At 39.4% G+C, this 18,647-nt stretch overlaps 1 protein-coding gene across 1 annotated transcript in view; it reads right to left on the bottom strand.

Moving 5' to 3' along the window:
- The window catches only part of UBL3 (ubiquitin like 3), a 68,649-nt gene extending 52,351 nt beyond the window's left edge, over positions 1–16,298 (bottom strand). The window contains exon 1 of the mRNA XM_082859297.1: positions 15,411–16,298. Within this exon, the coding sequence (XP_082715423.1) occupies positions 15,411–15,437 (27 nt within the window). The 5' untranslated portion in view covers positions 15,438–16,298. The remainder of the gene's footprint in view (positions 1–15,410) is intronic.
- Positions 16,299–18,647: the final 2,349 nt, after the last annotated feature.

Below are 18,647 nucleotides of genomic sequence, written 5' to 3' on the forward strand. Positions count from 1 at the left end.
GAGCCCGTGCTCCGCAACAAGAGAAGCTACCGCAATGAGAAGCCCGCGTACCGCAACGAAGAGTAGCCCCCACTCGCCGCAACTAGAGAAAGCCTGGGCACAGCAATTAAAACCCAATTCAGCCAAAAATAAATAAATAAACTTATTTTAAAAAAAAAAAAGAATCCCAGCTTATGAAGAGGGTGTGGAGAAAAGGGAACCCTCCTACATTGTTGGTGGGAATGGAAGCTGGTGCAGCAACTGTGGAAAACAGTATGGAGGTTCCTAAAAAAACTAAAAATAGAACTGCCATATGACCCAGCAATCCCACTACTGGGCACATACCCTGAGAAAACTGTAATTCAACACACATGTACCCCAATGTTCATTGCTGCACTATTTACAATAGCCAGGATATGGAACAACCTAAATGTCCAATGACAGACGAATGTATAAAGGTGTGGTATGTATTTACAATGGAATATTACTCAGCCATAAAAAGGAACGAAACTGGGTCATCTGTAGAGATGTGAATGGACCTAGAGTCTGTCATACAGAGTGAAGTGAGACAGAAAGAGAAAAACATATCGTATACGTGGAATCTAGAAAAATGGTACATATGAACCTATTTGCAGGGTAGGAACAGACAAAAAGACGTAGAGAACGGACATGTGGACACAGTGGGGAAAGGGGAAGGTGGGACGAATTGGGAGATTAGGAGTGACATATATACACTACCATGTGTAAAATAAGTAGCTAGTGGGAACACGCTATAAAGCACAGGAAACTCAGCTCAGTGCTCTGTGATGACCTAGATGGATGGGATGGGTGGGGGGTGGGAGGGACGTCCAAGAGGGAGGGGATATAGGTATACATATAGCTGATTCACTTCATTGCACAGCAGAAACTAATATAACATTGTAAAGCATTTATACTCCAATAAAAAAAAAAAAACTATGATGCATAAAGAGATTCATCTTAAGCTATAAGGACAAAGAAAGGTTTTAAAGAAATAGCTGGAAACAGAAGTTAAAAAAAAAAGGTACTATATAATATCCAAAAAAAAACAGACTTTAAGGCAAAAATTATTACTAGAGATAATGATAAAAGGATCAATCCAACAGGAAGATACAACAAATTTATTTGTAAATTTATTTGCAACCAAGAACTTGGCCTCAAAATATATAAGGCAAAAATTTGAGAGAACTAAAAAGACATATAGATGAATCCTCACACAGTTGGAGATTTTAACACATTTCTCTCAATGAAGTGACAAAAAAGACAAAGAAGTTGGTAGTGATACAGTTGATTTGAACATGATTAATAAACTTGACTTACATGATATTAATCACACCACACTTAATTTTCTAAAACTGACCAGAAAGCAAGTGTCAACAAATTACCAACAACTGAAATCAGACAAAGAATGATCCTAGACCACAGTAGTATTAAACTAGATATCAACAATAAGAATATAGCTAGAAAATCCCCAAATGCTTAGACATTATGCAATATACTTCTAAATAACCAATGCATTAAAGAAACCACAATGGAAAATTTAAAACAATTCTAATTGAGTAATAAAAATATGATATATCAGACTCGTGAGATCCAGCTAAAGTTGCATTTATAGGGAAATTTCAGACTTAAACGCATACATTAAAAAGAGAAGACTGATCACTACTGATTTGCATATCCATCTCAAGAAACTTTAAAAAGAACAGCAAATTAATTTTTTTAAGAAATAGAAGGAAAGAAATAAAAGTAAAAGCAGAACCTAGTAGAAAATAAAGAACTTTTTAAATCTGAAAATTGGCTCTTTGAAAATCAATGGTGATCAAGAAGCAGCACAAATTACCAACAATCAGATTTTAAAAGCACATATCATTACAGATACTACAAACATTAAAAAGATAATGAAAGGATACTGTAAAAAAATGTAAGCCACACTGGAAAATTTAGATAAAACAGACAAATGCCTTAAAAGCAAACCTTGTCAAAATTGACAAAGAAGTAATAGAAAACGTGAATAGTCCTACATGAACTGAAGAAACAGAATCAATAATTCCCACAAGAAAACTCCAAATGGCTTCACCAGTGAATTCTTCCAAACATTTATGGATGCAATAAAATCAATTTTCACAAACTCAGAGAACAGAAAACATTTCCCAGGTCACTTTATGAAGTCAGCATAACCTTGATACGTAAAAGTGTCAAAGACTTTACAAGAAATTAAAAATTACTCGTCAATCCTTTTCATGAACAAAAATGCAATGTAAACGAAATATATTCTAGCATATTAAGAAGATAATGTACAGTGAAAAAGTTAGGTTTATCCAGAAATTCAAGGATGCTTTAAAATTACTAAATGTGTATCCCTCCCCCATCCCCCCAATTTTAAACACATATCTAAACACACAGCAACTACATTCAAGAATTTTATCCTAAGAAAATAATCAGACAAGGCACAGAGATATACTCTAAGATATGTATTATGACACTGTTTATAATAGCTTTTAAATGCTATATGAATATGGAATAGCTAAACAATTTATGTACATTTATCAGAATCAGTTCAAAATTATAATATGGTTCTATAACTTGTTTGTATGGGTAACTGTTAATGATATATGACTAAATGAAAAAAGCAGGATACAAAAGCAGGAGTATTTCTAAGGCAAAAACACTAATTTTATATGAAAGTAAAGAAAATTAAACATATCATGAGAGAACATTTTGTCTAGACATAATGAGTTGCCATCTTAATTTATGTTCATAAACAAAGATATAATGTGTAACTTAAGACAATTTTCTTCAGCAGAAAGAACACTTTCTTCTCAAAATCTAGTCAAAGAAAATTGCCCAAGTATATATTTTATTTAGACCATAAAAAAATGCTACTAGATTTGAATCTATCAACAGAGATCTGCATCATACATAAGCAGTTATATTAGTATGAAGACAAAAACAAAATACCCTAAAAGCACTAAATCAATCTATGTGTTGTGTGTGTGTGTGTATATATATATGTGTGTGTGTGTGTGTGTGTGTATATATGTGTGTATATATATATATATAAAAAACAATAATAGTCTGCATTCAAAGTGGTAAGTTTATAGGAAAAAGTTCTATTGTATAATATAAATATAAGAGGACTCAAAATTCCAACAAGTTTAAAGAAAACTCCCTTTAATTTTAGCAACTAATAAGAAAATCCACCTGCATTAAAATCATTCCAACCCAGAGGTTACATAGTATTTTGCGAGGATAACTGGAACACGGTTTTGGGAGGGAATCTGAGGTATTTTGCTTAGGAAGGAGTGCCTAAGGGATTTAGCACTGTCTGCTCAGGTATGGTAGGGGGAAAGGGCTCAGTGTGTTTATCACTATTGCCATGAGACCCAAATTCCTACCCTAGCTCTGCATTTTCCTAGCTACTCCTGATTCCAAAGAAGTTCCTTACCCTCTCTGAACCTAGGCTGTGAGAAAGTAAAAACAGCTCTGCTGACAATCACACTGTGATGCCTCTAAAAGACAGACACAGACAAAGCCAACAGAAGACCAACAGGTAATAAACTCTCCCAGGGCCACGCTACAGCTCCAAAATGACTAACACTCTCCCCCAGCCCCCTTCCTTTCTCCTGACTCCTAAACAAAGACAGCTGAAAGATCTGATTACCAACCCACTTCCACTTTGTGTAGGCAGCATTCAGTCCAGAGCTAGTCTCCACTTCCCTGCTCTCTCATCAGAATCGTTAGGCACAGTGCAAACCCCAGCAAGAACCTCTCCGGACACCCTTTTAGGAGATTGCGTGGCCGCTCAGGCACAGGCTCCTCCTCGCCGCAGCAAGTCAATAAACCTGACTCGTTCCACTACAGATGTATTCCTGGTGGTCTTCTCCTGGTGGGTAATAGCTGCTTCTTTTTCTATATACCAACCTATTTATCCAGGGTCACTGAGAGGATTAAACTAAATGTTATCCTGTAAAATGCCAACATCTGCCTGGGAAACTGCTAGTACACAACAAATGTTAGCATCTCTCCCCTATGAGCTCAAAATAAAGCTACACGTGTAATTTTACTTTTTTAATCATCTACCTAGTTCATCCCTGCAAGAATCTACATCTCTGCAAAACACAGCTAACAGCCAAAAAAGATAAGCCCTGAAGTGAACAGAACTCTAAGCAACCAAAACAGACATGATCGAGTCCATGAAATAAAGATTATGCACTTTACCGTAAGAACCCCTAAAAGTCTCACTTGGACACCATTTGCTCATTTTTAACACACTTTATTCCAATAAACTTTGAAAATCTGGTTTCCACACCCACAGCAAATTAGAATCAGCAACTGTAAAAAGTTAGAGAGGAACAGGTACTTACCACAGAAAAATGTAATTGCTTAACAAGGCAGGAGATGGGAAAACTATAAATATCAAACAGAACTTAAAATACTTAGAAATCTTAAGTCGTCTTACACACAACTTCTAAAATTTTTTGACTGAACATCCCAACTATAAAATACTTCAGCATATACTCCCGATATATATATTCATTTATAAACCATATATTTTATGTCTATTATAAAACGTATACTAAAACAGAATTAAAATATTGTTTTAATTATTAACTATTTTAAACATTATCTGTTTTAATATTGCAATCACTAAAAATACTATTACTGTTAACATACTAAGTAAGAGCACTGTTACTGAATACGCCTCTTTATTTTTTAAAATCTTGCTTTCCCCTTTTGTAAAGTTCAATGTACTCTGAAACTTGGTTTTAAGAGAAGTCAAGTTGTAACTGAAAAACCTAGCTCACAAATGCATAGATCCATATAGAACACTATGTCACTTACTGGTTCACAAAATCATATCACTTTTCTATTGTATCACTAAATATGCACAAGTCTTTGTTAAAAGTCAGTTTCTTGATGTCAATGTTATCACAAGTTTATTTTACCTGATGTCAGTCAGATATTTTTGCAAACTAAGGAAAATGTGTTGCTTTTTACATTTCTAATAAACAGGTCTAAAGCCCACTGAAATTCTCTATGAGGAAGATTTTTCAACAGACTGGAAAAATCTAAACATGTTTTCAAATGTTCTCTCCATAACACTTCTGAAAAGCAGGTATTTTCTTCACTTACTGGTTAAAAATGTCAATTTTGCCTTAAAGAGACAACTAATTGTTTTCTAAAAATTATTTGCTGGGCTTCCCTGGTGGCGCAGAGGTTGAGAGTCCGCCTGCCGATGCAAGGGACACAGGTTCGTGCCCCGGTCCGGGAAGATCCCACATGCCGCAGAGCGGCTGGGCCCGTGAGCCGTGGCCGCTGAGCCTGCGCATCCGGAGCCTGTGCTCCGCAACCTGAGAGTCCACAACAGTGACAGGCCCGCGTACCGCAAAAAAAAAAAAAGAATTATCTGCCAGGTAGCATACTATTGATAGCTTCTTGCCATCATGAAAAAGATCAGTATCTAAAATGTTCATCTTTTGTAAAATAAAAATGTGTAATTCAGCTTTGAGTTCTACAATTCTTTTAAGTACTTTGACAGTGAACCTCTGCTCCCCTATTTTTAAAAGTAACTATATAATACACTATGACAGAAAAGCTGTAGAAACTTTGAGAAACTCATGGTGCTGCTTTTGTTCTCCACATTACAAAATTCCCACACCTTCCCCCAGCAAACCATGCTCATGAGAACGTGGACCTAGAAAAGCCTCGAGGCTTTTTCAGATCCAATCCATGTATTAATACAAAACCTCAATTCTTCCCTCTTTTTGGAGCACAAAATAACAACTATAAGTTCTAATATTTTTATTCTCACATCGCAACTGACTTGCCTCATCTCACTTTGTAAATTACTAGTAGTGAAGGGGCATAAGGCTTCACAATCTATATTAGATGCTGAGGGTATGACAGCTATAGTTTATAGAATAATGATTACACAGTGAAGGAGTCAATGAACTTCATTGAAGTGAATCGATATTATTCAAATGATGGCTCTAAGTCACGGAAAGTAAATTATGCGTAGCATATTACACATAAGCAAATAGGACAGTAATCCAAAATAAACTGGGATGTTCCCCAAAACAACCTTTAGGTATTCAAAAAATTTACTGATTCAGAAAAATTTATTACCCAGGGTTTTTAGTTACCATGAATTCTAGTCACTTTCAGTTTTTCCCCACTCAGAATGAGAGGAATTCTTAGACCATATTTAAGAAGTATATACTTCAGTCTCCTAAATCATATTTACTGTTCCATGTTATGAAAACCAGTAGAGCCATCAGTACTTTATCGATCATTTAAAATAACTTCAAGCCTTACACTAAAAATATATTTTTCATATTCCAAGTAGTAATAGAAGCAGACATCACAGGCCTCATATTTAACACCATTATTATAAATACTAGTAGTATGGGACAATATTTACCTTTCCCATAAGTAACAGAGAGAGTAATGCTTTAGGAGTCAAGAAAACTCTCAACAGTTTTGTTGTTGTTGTTGTTGTTTTGCGGTACGCAGGCCTCCCACTGCCGCGGCCCCTCCCGCTGTGGAGCACAGGCTCCTGACGTGCAGGCCCAGCGGCCATGGCTCACGGGCCCAGCAGCTCCGCGGCATGTGGGATCTTCCCGGACCGAGGCACGAACCTGTAGTTGTCCCCCGCATCGGCAGGCGCACTCCCATCCACTGCGCCACCAGGGAAGCCCCTCAACAGTTTTTAAATGTCTATTCTGTTTTAGAAATTACAGGAGATCTAATAAAGGTAAGACACATATTCATGTAAATTTGACATCACGTAAGAATCTGAAATACACTGACAGAAAATGGTTCACAGGAAGGAAAGATCACTGTGGAGTAGAATGAACTAAAAACCGTTTTCACAGGAGAAGGACATGAGCTGGAGTAGGATTCAGAGCTAGAAAGGAAAAGGCATTCAAAGCACAGGGAAATAATGTGTCATTTGTTTTCTCAATAAAAATGCCTAATTCAGAACACCGAATTTAAGACACATTCAAGTAAAACAATTTAGAGAAACACTCCATAAGAGATATGTTAATTAATAAGCCGTTCATCAAGTCACCTACGTGTGTGTGTGTGTGTGTGTGTGTATAAGTATATATACATAAATGGTACTATCTACCCTTTAGCTTCATAGAACCCCCCAACTTATACTGGGAATAAGAAGTTCCACCATGAGAACGAAAAATTAAGAGGAGCTGTAAGTAAAAAGAAAATCTGTGCATTACATCTTTTTTGGGGGGGGGATTTTTTTTTTTAACATCTTTATTGGAGTATAATTGCTTCACAATGGTGTGTCAGTTTCTGCTTTACAACAAAATGAATCAGCTATACACATACACACAACCCCGTATCTCCTCCCTCTTGTGTCTCCCTCCCACCTTCCCTATCCCACCCCTCTAGGTGGTCACAAAGCACCGAGCTGATCTCCCTGTGCTATGTGGCTGCTGCCCACTAGTTACCTATTTTACATTTGGTAGTGTATATATGTCCATGCCATTTTCTCAGTTCATCCCAGCTTACCCTTCCCCCTCCCTGTGTCCTCAAGTCCATTCTTTACATCTGCGCCTTTATACCTGTCCTGCTCCTAGGTTCTTCAGAAGCTTTTTTTATTATTATTTTTAAGATTCCATATATATGTGTTAGTATACGGTATTTGTTTTTCTCTTTCTGACTTACTTCACTCTGTATGAGTTTCTAGGTCCATCCACCTGACTACAAATAACTCAATTTCGTTTCTTTTTATGGCTGAGTAATATTCCATTGCATATATGTGCCACATCTTCTTTACCCATTCATGTGTCGATGGACACGTAGGTTGCTTCCACATCCTGGCTATTGTAAATAGAGCTGCAATGAACATTGTGGTACATGACTCTTTTTGAATTATGGTTTTCTCAGGGTATATGCCCAGTAGTGGGATGGCTGGGTCATATGGTAGTTCTATTTTTAGCTTTTTAAGGAACCTCCACACTGTTCTCCATAGTGGCTGTATCAATTTACATTCCCACCAACAGTGAAAGAGGGTTCCCTTTTCTCCACACCCTCTCCAGCATTTATTCTGCATAGATATTTTGATGATGCCCATTCTGACTGGTGTGAGGTGATACCTCATTGTAGTTTTGATTTGCATTTCTCAGTGATTAGTGATGCTGAGCATCCTTTCATGTGTTTGTTGGCAATCTGTATATCTTCTTTGGAGAAATGTCTATTTAGGTCTTCTGCCCATTTTAGGATTGGGTTTTTTTGGTTTTTTGATATTGAGCTGCTCGTAAATTTTGGAGATCAATCCTTTGTTAGTTGCTTCATTTGCAAATATTTTCTCAGATTCTGAGGGTTGTATTTTCGTCTTGTTTATGGTTTCCCTTGCTGTGCAAAAGCTTTTAAGTTTCATTAGGTCCCATTTGTTTATTTTTGTTTTTACTTCCATTTATCTAGGAGGTGGGTCAAAAAGGATCTTGCTGTGATTTATGTCATAGAGTGTTCAGCCTATGTTTTCCTCTAAGAGTTTTATAGTGTCTGGCCTTACATTTAGGTCCTTAATCCATCTGGAGTTTATTTTTGTGTATGGTGTTAGGGAGTGCTCTAATTTCATTCTTTTACATGTAGCTGTGCAGTTTTCCCAGCACCACTTATCAAAGAGGCTGTCTTTTCTCCATTGTATATTCTTGCCTCCTTTATCAAAAATAAGGTGACGATATGTGCGTGGGTTTATCTCTGGGCTTTCTATCCTGTTCCATTGATCTAGATTTCTGTTTTTGTGCCAGTACCAAAGTGTCTTGATTACTGTAGCTTTGTAGTATAGTCTGAAGTCTGAGAGCCTGATTCCTCCAGCTCTGTTCTCAAGATTGCTTTGACTATTCGGAGTCTTTTGTGTTTCCATACAAATTGTGCAATTTTTCTTCTAGTTCTCTGAAAAATGCCATTGGTAGTTTGAGAGGGATTGCATTGAATCTGTAGATTGCTTTGGGTAGTATAGTCATTTTCACAGTGTTCATTCTTCCAATCCAAGAACATGGTATATCTCTCCATCTATTTGTATCATCTTTAATTTCTTTCATCAGTGTCTTACAGTTTTCTGCATACAGGTCTTTTGTCTCCTTAGGTAGGTTTATTCCTAGGTATTTTATTCTTTTTGTTGCAATGGTAAATGGGAGTGTTTCCTTAATTTCTCTTTCAGATTTTTCATCATTAGTGTATAGGAATGCAAGAGACTTCTGTGCATTAATTTTGTATCCTGCTACTTTACCAAATTCATTGATTAGCTCTAGGAGTTTTCTGGTAGCATCTTTAGGATTCTCTGTGTATAGTATCATGTCATCTGCGAACAGTGACAGCTTTACTTCTTCTTTTCCGATTTGTATTCCTTTTATTTCTTTTTCTTCTCTGACTGCTGTGGCTAAAACTTCCAAAACTGTGTTGAATAACAGTGGTGAGAGTGGACAACCTTGTCTTATTCCCGATCTTAGAGGAAATGGTTTCAGCTTTTCACCACTGAGAACGATGTTGGCTGTGGGTTTTTCATATATGGCCTTTATTCTGTTGAGGTAAATTCCCTCTATGCTTACTTTCTGGAGGGTTTTTATCATACATGGGTGTTGAATTTTGTCAAGAGCTTTTTCTGCATCTATTGAGATGATCATATGGTTTTTCTCCTTCAATTTGTTAATATGGTTTATCACACTGATTGATTTGCGTATACTGAAGAATTCTTGCATTCCAGGGATAAACCCCACTTGATCATGGTGTATGATCCTTTTAATGTGCTGTTGGATTCTGTTTGCTAGTATTTTGTTGAGGATTTTTTGCATCTATGTTCATTAGGGATATTGGCCTGTAGTTTTCTTTCTTTGTGGCATCTTTGTCTGGTTTTGGTATCGCTGATGGTGGCCTCGTAGAATGAGTTTGGGAGTGTTCCTCCCTCTGCTATAGTTTGGAAGAGTTTGAGAAGGATAGGTGTTAGCTCTTCTCTAAATGTTTGATAGAATTCGCCTGTGAAGCCATCTGGTCCTGGGCTTTTGTTTGCTGGAAGATTTTTAATCGCAGTCTCAATTTCAGTGCTGGTGATTGGTCTGTTTATATTTTCTATTTCTTCCTGGTTCAGTCTCAGAAGGTTGTACTTTTCTAAGAATTTGTCCATTTCTTCCAGGTTGTCTATTCTATTGGCATATAGTTGCTTGTAGTAATCGCCCATGATCCTTTGTATTTTGCAGTGTCAGCTGTTACTTCTCCTTTTTCATTTCTAAGTCTGTTGAGTCTTCTCCCTTTTCTTCTTGAGGAGTCTGGCTAATGGTTTATCAATTTTGTTTATCTTCTCAAAGAACCAGCTTTTAGTTTTATTGATCTTTGCTATCGTTTCCTTCATTTCTTTTTCATCTATTTCTGATCTGATCTTTATGATTTCTTTCCTTCTGCTAACTTTGGGGGTTTTTTGTTCTTCTTTCTCAATTGCTTTAGGTGTAAGGTTAGGTTATTTGAGATGTTTCTTGTTTCTTGAGGTAGGACTGTATTGCTATAAACTTCCCTCTTAGAACTGCTTTTGGTGCATCCTATAGGTTTTTGGGTTGTCGTGTCTCCATTGTCATTTGTTTCTAGGTATTTTTTGATTTCCTCTTTAAGTTCTTCAGTGATCTCTTGATTATTTAGTAGTGTATTGTTTAGCCTCCATGTGTTTGTATTTTTTACAGATGTTTTCCTGTAATCGATATCTAGTCTCATAGCATTGTGGTTGGAAAAGATACTTGATACGATTTCAATTTTCTTAAATTTACCAAGGCTTGATTTGTGGCCCAAGATATGATCCTGGAGAATGTTCCATGAGCACTTGAGAAGAAAGTGTATTCTGTTGTCTTTGGATGGAATGTCCTATAAATATCAATTAAGTCCATCTTGTTTAACGTATCACTTAAAGCTTGTGTTTCCTTATTTATTTTCATCTTGGATGATCTGTCCATTGGTGAAAGTGGGGTGTCAAAGTCCCCTACTATGACTGTGTTACTGTCGATTTCCCCTTTTATGGCTGTTAGCATTTGCCTTATGTATTGAGGTGCTCCTATGTTGGGTGCATAAATATTTAGAATTGTCATATCTTCTTCTTGGATTGATCCCTTGATCATTATGTAGTGTCCTTCTTTGTCTCTTGTAATAGGTTTTATTCTGAAGTCTATTTTGTCTGATATGAGAACTGCTAGTTCAGCTTTCTTTTGATTTCCATTTGCATGGAATATCTTTTTCCATCCCCTCATTTTCAGTCTGTAGGTGTCCCTAGGTCTGAAGTGGGTCTCTTATGGACAGCATATATACGGGTCTTGCTTCTGTATCCATTCGGCCAGTCTATGTCTTTTGGTTGGAGCATTTAATCCATTTAAATTTAAGGTAGTTATCCATATGTATGTTCCTATTACCATTTTCTTAACTGTTTTGGGTTCGTTATTGTAGGTCTTTCCCTTCTCTTGTGTTTCCTGCCTAGAGAAGTTCCTTTAGCATTTGTTGTAACGCTGGTTTGGTGGTATTGAATTCTCCTAGCTTTTGCTAGTCTGTAAAGGTTTTAATTTCTCCATCAAATCTGAATGAGATCCTTGCTGGGTAATCTTGGTTGTAGGTTTTTCCCTTTCATCACTTTAAATTGGTCCTGCCACTCCCTTCTGGCTTGCACAGTTTCTGCTGAAAGATCAGCTGTTAACCTTATGGGGGTTCCCTTGTATGTTATTTGTTGTTTTTGCCTTGCTTGGGCATTAGATCTTAATACACCCTTTCTTCAAAGTTAAAATTTTTCTATTCTCTAGACCTTTAACGAGCATGACATTTTCCCCTGGCATAATCTATATCTGTCATTTTAACTTGGAAAAGTGATAAAACTTCAATTTGAAAAGAAATTCATTTTAATAATTTCCTGTCCACTAGAGGGCTCCAACATTTCTTCCACAAATGTTACAGATATGACATTACAATAAAAATATTCATTAAGCACTGAAAAAACTCAAATTATCATTAGCTCACTTAACCCCAGACTAAAAATCGTTACATCTGCTACAATTTTACATTAATAGTTTTAAAAGATACACGGTTTTCCTGTATTTTATCATCTAAAACATTCTGAATAACCAAAATTGCTTTGCCATTATTCTCACACTAATTGTCAATGTCTCTCTTAGGTAGGGTTTTCAATTTTACAGATATCATAAAGTATACTTTCAGTCCAAAGCTCTAAATAGTAGTTCAAATGTCTTATATAATAGTTTTATAAATACAATAATTTATTTCTTGATAACTTTCCAAATCCAGAAAATTACCAGCTTATCCACCCAGCCTTAGGCTTTATTACTAACAGAAAGAGTAAACATTTTCTTTCAGAAAAACCTAAGTCATTAACATAATTCATGCTACAATTATAAACAGTGAATACTGCCCATCCTAAACTATGATTTGCTCTAAGGCGAAAAAAATGAATCATTTAAACACAATGTATTATAATGATATTCTGTTCAGATATTTTCAGATTTTTCTCACAAATAAGTTATTACACTGGAATGTTAGTAAATCTCCTAGTTCAAACTCAATCACTCTTAGCAAAGGAAAAGCCAACATTTTAAGTAAACACATTTATATAATTTATAGGACATCTTTACAGAATGTTCATTGGAAAAGTATCAACTGCAAATTATTTCTTGTAAAGAATCTAGCAAATCCATTCACGGGGGGTACCACTCCCACCCATCCTCAAAAGACTGACTTGCTAAATTCGGATTGTAAGAAAAAGAGACTACTTATGGTAAACAAAAAAATTTACTGAGTGTTTAAAAATAAATTTTAAATGTTAGTTATATTTACAAAATAAAAAAAATGATGCTAAAAAATCGATTTTAGAGTCAAAATAATTGCCGTAAGAAGACTTTACCAAAAACATCAAATGATTTAGCAATTATTATAGCTCATTTATGAACTATCTCCAATGAAAACATGACAGGGGTTATAACTTCACTGCCCCACCTCGTCTCCTAAACAGGATTTTCCTATACAACTGACAGGCACCGTTAACACGTGAAACAGCGTAACATTTGTTTCTCAATAGCACATACGAACTGTCGCCACTGAGAAACTTGACATTTTTACTGCATCTAGCAAAAATGTGTGTATTCGTACTTGCAAGAGTGTGTATCCTGATCACTTTAGAGTTGTACTTCAAGGGAAGTGTCAGAGTGTGGAAAGAGGTGGGAGTGGACCGGCTGGCGCTCTCCAAGAGCGGTAAAAGTCTTCTCACGTCAAGTCACAGATGTAAATGCAGATTGTCAATTACTGATAATAAAACGTTGAACAAATATGAAGCATTTAATCGACAACTTTCAACCAGTATTTATCATGTCATATTTCAAAAAGTTGAGGATTCTAGGTACATATCAAATAAAGGCACTTCTTAAGCAAAAATGCAATGTAAGTACTAGCAAATGAAGGTTTAAAAGGTTTTAACGCTGGAAAAAGCCCTCAAGACCTCCAACAAGTTGGACAGCTAGAAAATGACACATAAAAAATATTCAGAACCATCTAATCTGAGCTGTACCTTAGATACACTCTGAAATAGCATCACCAGGGCATTATATGTTTATTACATAATACTGCTTTGCCCTTGCATATCACCTTTAATCACGGGATCTCAAAGCACCAAAGAATCATCAAGGCCTTAAAATACAGTCTGAAACAGAAATAGTTGTATTTTATAACTGCAGCTATTAATAAAACCTTGCACTACTTCCCGGTCCCCTGATACGAACACTACCTTCCAAACCTTCTCTCTGACTTGGAAACAGTATTCCCCAAATCATCTCAATTTGTGACTGATGCTACCCGCATTCCAGCTTTTCTTCATCACTGGGCCTAAATAAAGTTGTGGCACTGTTTTAATGACACAAATCTATTTCACGACAACTTCTGTGACAGATAAATAGTACGAAGGGTGATCATATCTCACAGTGCGCATGATGATATAAGATGGAGGCTTTAGAGAGAGAGCCAATCTTTGCTGGAGGTGATGAGCCCACAGAGCAATTATCCAACAGAGGAAAGAGCATTTTCCAGCTCCGTCCAGAGACCTCTCCAGGCAACTTCGCGAGTAGGGTGGAGGAAATCAAGTCCAGCTATCCTTAAGCAGGCCGGAGACTATTCTCCGGTGGGCACACCAGGAGGGAAGGGAAAACTAAAAGGACAATGCTCGAGTTTTAAGAATCAGGAAGGAGAGTGTAAGGTTGCTATGTGGCCACCCTAGAGACAGAACAGTGTGGTTCCTTCGCATTTAAATAGTGCACTAAAAGGGAAATCAAACGCTAGCAAAATGTCTTTAAACCAAGGTCAAATTATGCCAGTTAGAGCCATTTAATTTTTATTTTACAGCCTGTAAATGAGGTTCACTCTTATTGAAACATCTGTCATTTTAAAATTTAATCACCAGGAAAGTTCAATTTTGTTTTTTCGCTGAAATATACAAACACTCAAATGTTAACTTCATGTAAGTGAACTTCAATTCTTTCATAAACAAGATTATGCACCTTCCTGTTAATTGCATTATGTTTGTCCCTAGGACAGCAAAGTGTAATTTCACACTCATACAAACCCACCTCCCAGCACTGTAAACCTACACAGTTCCTGTTAGTCAACAGTCTCATATCCTTAACCTTTATGCAGAGTACTTTTTGTTTCAGGTTCTTAACATTCCAGTATGTAGGCTCAATCAATAATATGTTTTATGAGCTTTTAAAAGTCCAGTGATGTAATACTACTAAATATTTGGTACTAAAAGTCCTGGAATATTCATTCAAAGTACCAAAATACAGCCAGCCTAGCTTTGTGAAAATTCCAAAACGTCTTAATATTTCTGTTGCCATACTTGCTCCCCCACACGTTTCAAAAAGCTCACAGCAAATTCTGGTCAAGTTTCTCTCCAAGAGATAACACGTCCCTGTTTTTGGAAATATCAAGCTTGTACCTACTGCGTTAATGATCAGTGCCACCGAGCACGATCCCCGTTTTCCTGTCCACCTCTGTATCTAGCAGGGACACCCGTCCTGAGCTCTGCCCACTGCCACTGACGTTTTCAGAAGCTTTAAAGACACAAGTGTTCAGAGGCTTCTAGCAAAGAGGAAGAGGTTTTCTCCACTTCAGGCTACCTTGCTACATGTTCCCAACTTCTCCATTGTCTTTAATCATTTAGAAAACACAAATGAGAAAAATCTGCATTAAAAGCAGTACTTTCTCAAGAGGGACACCAGACCCTCCAACTTCTCCAGATCTCCCAGCACCGTGGCTTTTCAACAGTCCCCCGCAAACCTTCACCCCACGCCTGTATCCTGATTTAATAAGACTGGAAACCACAATTAAATCAAAGGGTGTCGTAACTCTTATCCTTAACTTACCATATCCGCCGGGACATTACTGGACATCTTGCCGTTTGATATATATACCCAGATGTTTACGCCGAAAAAAAAAAAATCAAAAAGAGACAACAACAAACAAAAAAGAGAAATCTTCGAGCTACAGAAATCAACCTTCACGATCTTGACTGGTTCGAGATGTGCTTCCCCCTAAGATAAGTTCTTTCGGAGCCAAAGTGCCGGCCGGGCCGAGGTTCCGAGCGAAGAGGAACAATCGCCGGGAGCGGTGTGGCCAGACCAGGAGGGAACTCCTGGGGTAGCAGCCCCGTCGTCGTCGTCAGCAGCAGCAGCCCCAGGACCGGCCGCGCCAGGTGGACCGAGCCGAGTGACACACGGACATGGAGCGGGGTGGGAGGGGGTTAAATCGTCTTCCTCCCTTCCCAGCCCGGCAGCGATTCACACTTGCTCCCAAGTCGAGTCTTCATTAAGCAGGAGGAGAATGCCCCGGCGCCGCGGTACACAGATAACTATGTGGCTACACATGGACGCGTCCCCCGGCGGACGGCGCGGGGAAACGGCTCAACTCGCGCGGCCGGCGTTGCCAGCCGGGCCGCGGAAACCCGCGCTCAAGGGCATTTAACGCGTTGGCAGCCGAAGCGCAAGCCCGGGCCGGAGAGCCGGGGCGGCGAGCGGGGAAAGCGGGGCGCTCGGCCCGGCAGGAGACCCCACGGCCCGTCGGGGCTCAGGCCGCGGGCGCCTCCGGGCAGCCGCGGGGCTCAGGACACATAGTCTCCGGCTTCCCGGCGCTCCTCTCTCGCCTCCGCCTCCCCCGGCTCCGCCTTCCCCTCCCCTCCCCGGCCTCGCGAGCTCCCCGCGACGCCGACTTCGGCTGGGCCCCGGAAGAGCCCGGGTCCTTCCTCTCCTCAGCCCGGGAACCGCTTCCTCTCAGAGCTCTGTCTCTCCTCCTCCTCCTCCTCCTCCTCCTCCTCCACTTTTCAGTACCCGACGCCGCAGCCGCCTCCTGTCATCGCCTCTCAAGCCAACATGGCGGCGGCGGCGGCGGCGGCAGCTGCCGGAGCGCGAGTCGGGGACATGGGAAGAGCACGGCCCCCCCTTCGCAGCCGCCGCCCCCGCCTTCCTTCTCCCCCTCCCCCTCCGCGAACACCAAAGGCGTCACTACGGAGACCACCCTCGAGCATCACGGGAAGTGTAGTCTACGCCGGGGGGGGCGGTGCGGAGGGAGCGGGCCGCCTAACGCGTCCTCGCCCGACTCCGAAGCCACGCCCCTCCTAGCAACAGTTGCTAGGAGAGGAAAGCTCGCTTTAGCCAAGCTGCTGCAGGGAAGTTAGAAGATACCTGCTACCAGAAGTGCTGTGATCGTGCGAATTATTGGGCGAAAATTATTCTGCACAGGGAAATTCCCTCGTGCACAATATACACGCAGAGTTAAAAGATGATTTACCTCCAAGCAGAACCATTCATTTTTAAGGATAGCACGCTCTCCACATCCTGCAATCTCAAAGCATTTTGTATAGTGATTTCGTCTAGGTCTCTCCTCAACAATACATTTGGAAGATCAGAAGCATTGATTTCCAATAAGGTCGTAGAAGTTCAACAAGAGTAAGGATATAGTTAAGCAGGGAGAATGTTGGAACATATGTTTCTTGAAGACCCAGGCCCATAAAGCTACAATCTAGTTAATTGAAATTACCAAAAACTGCATTAGATGCAATAGTGTATGAACCAAAAACTGTATTACGATAGTGTATTTCTCTATTTCTCTATTTCTCTATCAGGAAATAGCTACTACAAACTACATGAGGATTCGCCAGTTTACCAGGCTAGCCCTGAAATTCTATGTAACTCAAGATGTAATTGAAAATTTATACACCTGCAGTGATTAGCAAACAGCAGAAAATAATACCATTAGTGAGAGACGTAGATGAAGAATACATCTAGCCCAGATTTAGGAACAAAATGCAGAGACCACAAATGTCTATCTGACTCCCTATACATACCTCTCTTAGGGTATTTTAGGAAGGGTCGTCTCAATGAGACACCTGTATAAAAATGCCAACAAGGTAAGAGTCTGACAGCCACCTCTCCAACCTACAGTTATGTGACCTCATCTGTGAAACAGTCTTGCCTTCCTTCCAGGGGTAAAGTAGGGGCACTTGTGAGGATAAATTCATGCAGGGAAAATAAATCACTTTGTAAATAACAGTGCATCATTTGATGTGAAACGTTACTACTTATTCATTCAGCAAACAAACACACCAGGCACTCTGCTAGGCACCAGGAGTTCAAAAATGAATAATCCAGGCAGTGTCCCCCATTGTCTAGGAGCCTGTGTCATTCCCCACAGCAATCTCTCCAGTCAGGTGTGTCTCATCATGATGGAAACTCACAGGACGTTTAGAGTACCTGCCTCCTGATTAGCCCTGCTGGAGAAATTCCAAGCCCTCCTGGAGGCCTATATCATCCTGGGGTGAGTTAGAGTGGTTAGAGGAGGGTAGATTGAATTCCCAGAGAGACCAAAGGACAGAAGAAAAAAGAGGCCTGAATCTTGCCCTGATTAGGCTTCAGGACTTGGTATAGATATTTCTGAGTCCATAGCTACATGATTTTCCTTGGCCTCATTCTCCATGTTTAGTAACCACAGAGGTCTCTCCAGCAGCCCTCCAGGAAATAAGGGCAGCTGAAGATGTTTCAGTGAGTTCAGAAGGAATATTGAAGGCTGTTGCTCACAAAGTTAGTCCTCCACCCTACTCCAAACCCCAACTTTCATCCAACTACTGCCCTGGCCAAGGCTCTGCAAGAAGCAGAAGGTGGCAGGATGTATAGAAGCCTCAACTCACTTCCTCTGCTGTTTCCCAGCAATCATGCGATGACAGGAGACATAATGACCACCACTGCCAGCCCAAGACCTTGGCATTTCTGATACATGATGTTGCTGTTTGACACTGGTTACCCCAGCCACCTCCACAAAAGGCAACATCTTTCAAAAGTAAAGTACCTGCACCTGGCTGTATTTCCAGTCTCTCTTCTAAGAGAGGCTTGGACATTATTCTCCATAAGACTCATTATAGCTCTTTCCTAATAGAGTTAAGGCACAAGGGAGCATGACTGGACACAGTTGCAGACTTTTCCACTCTCCTCTCTTTCCTCTGTACTTCCCAACTCAGGTGGGTAAGAAGAGAGACTGGAAAAAGAGCCCATCTGTCCCCGGCAGGAAAGGATAACATCTTCTTAATACCTTCAATCTACTCTCAGCATCAA

Source organism: Leucopleurus acutus (genome assembly GCF_964270905.1).
Source record: "Leucopleurus acutus genome assembly, chromosome: 18".
In the NCBI taxonomy this organism is placed as follows: domain Eukaryota; kingdom Metazoa; phylum Chordata; class Mammalia; order Artiodactyla; family Delphinidae; genus Leucopleurus; species Leucopleurus acutus.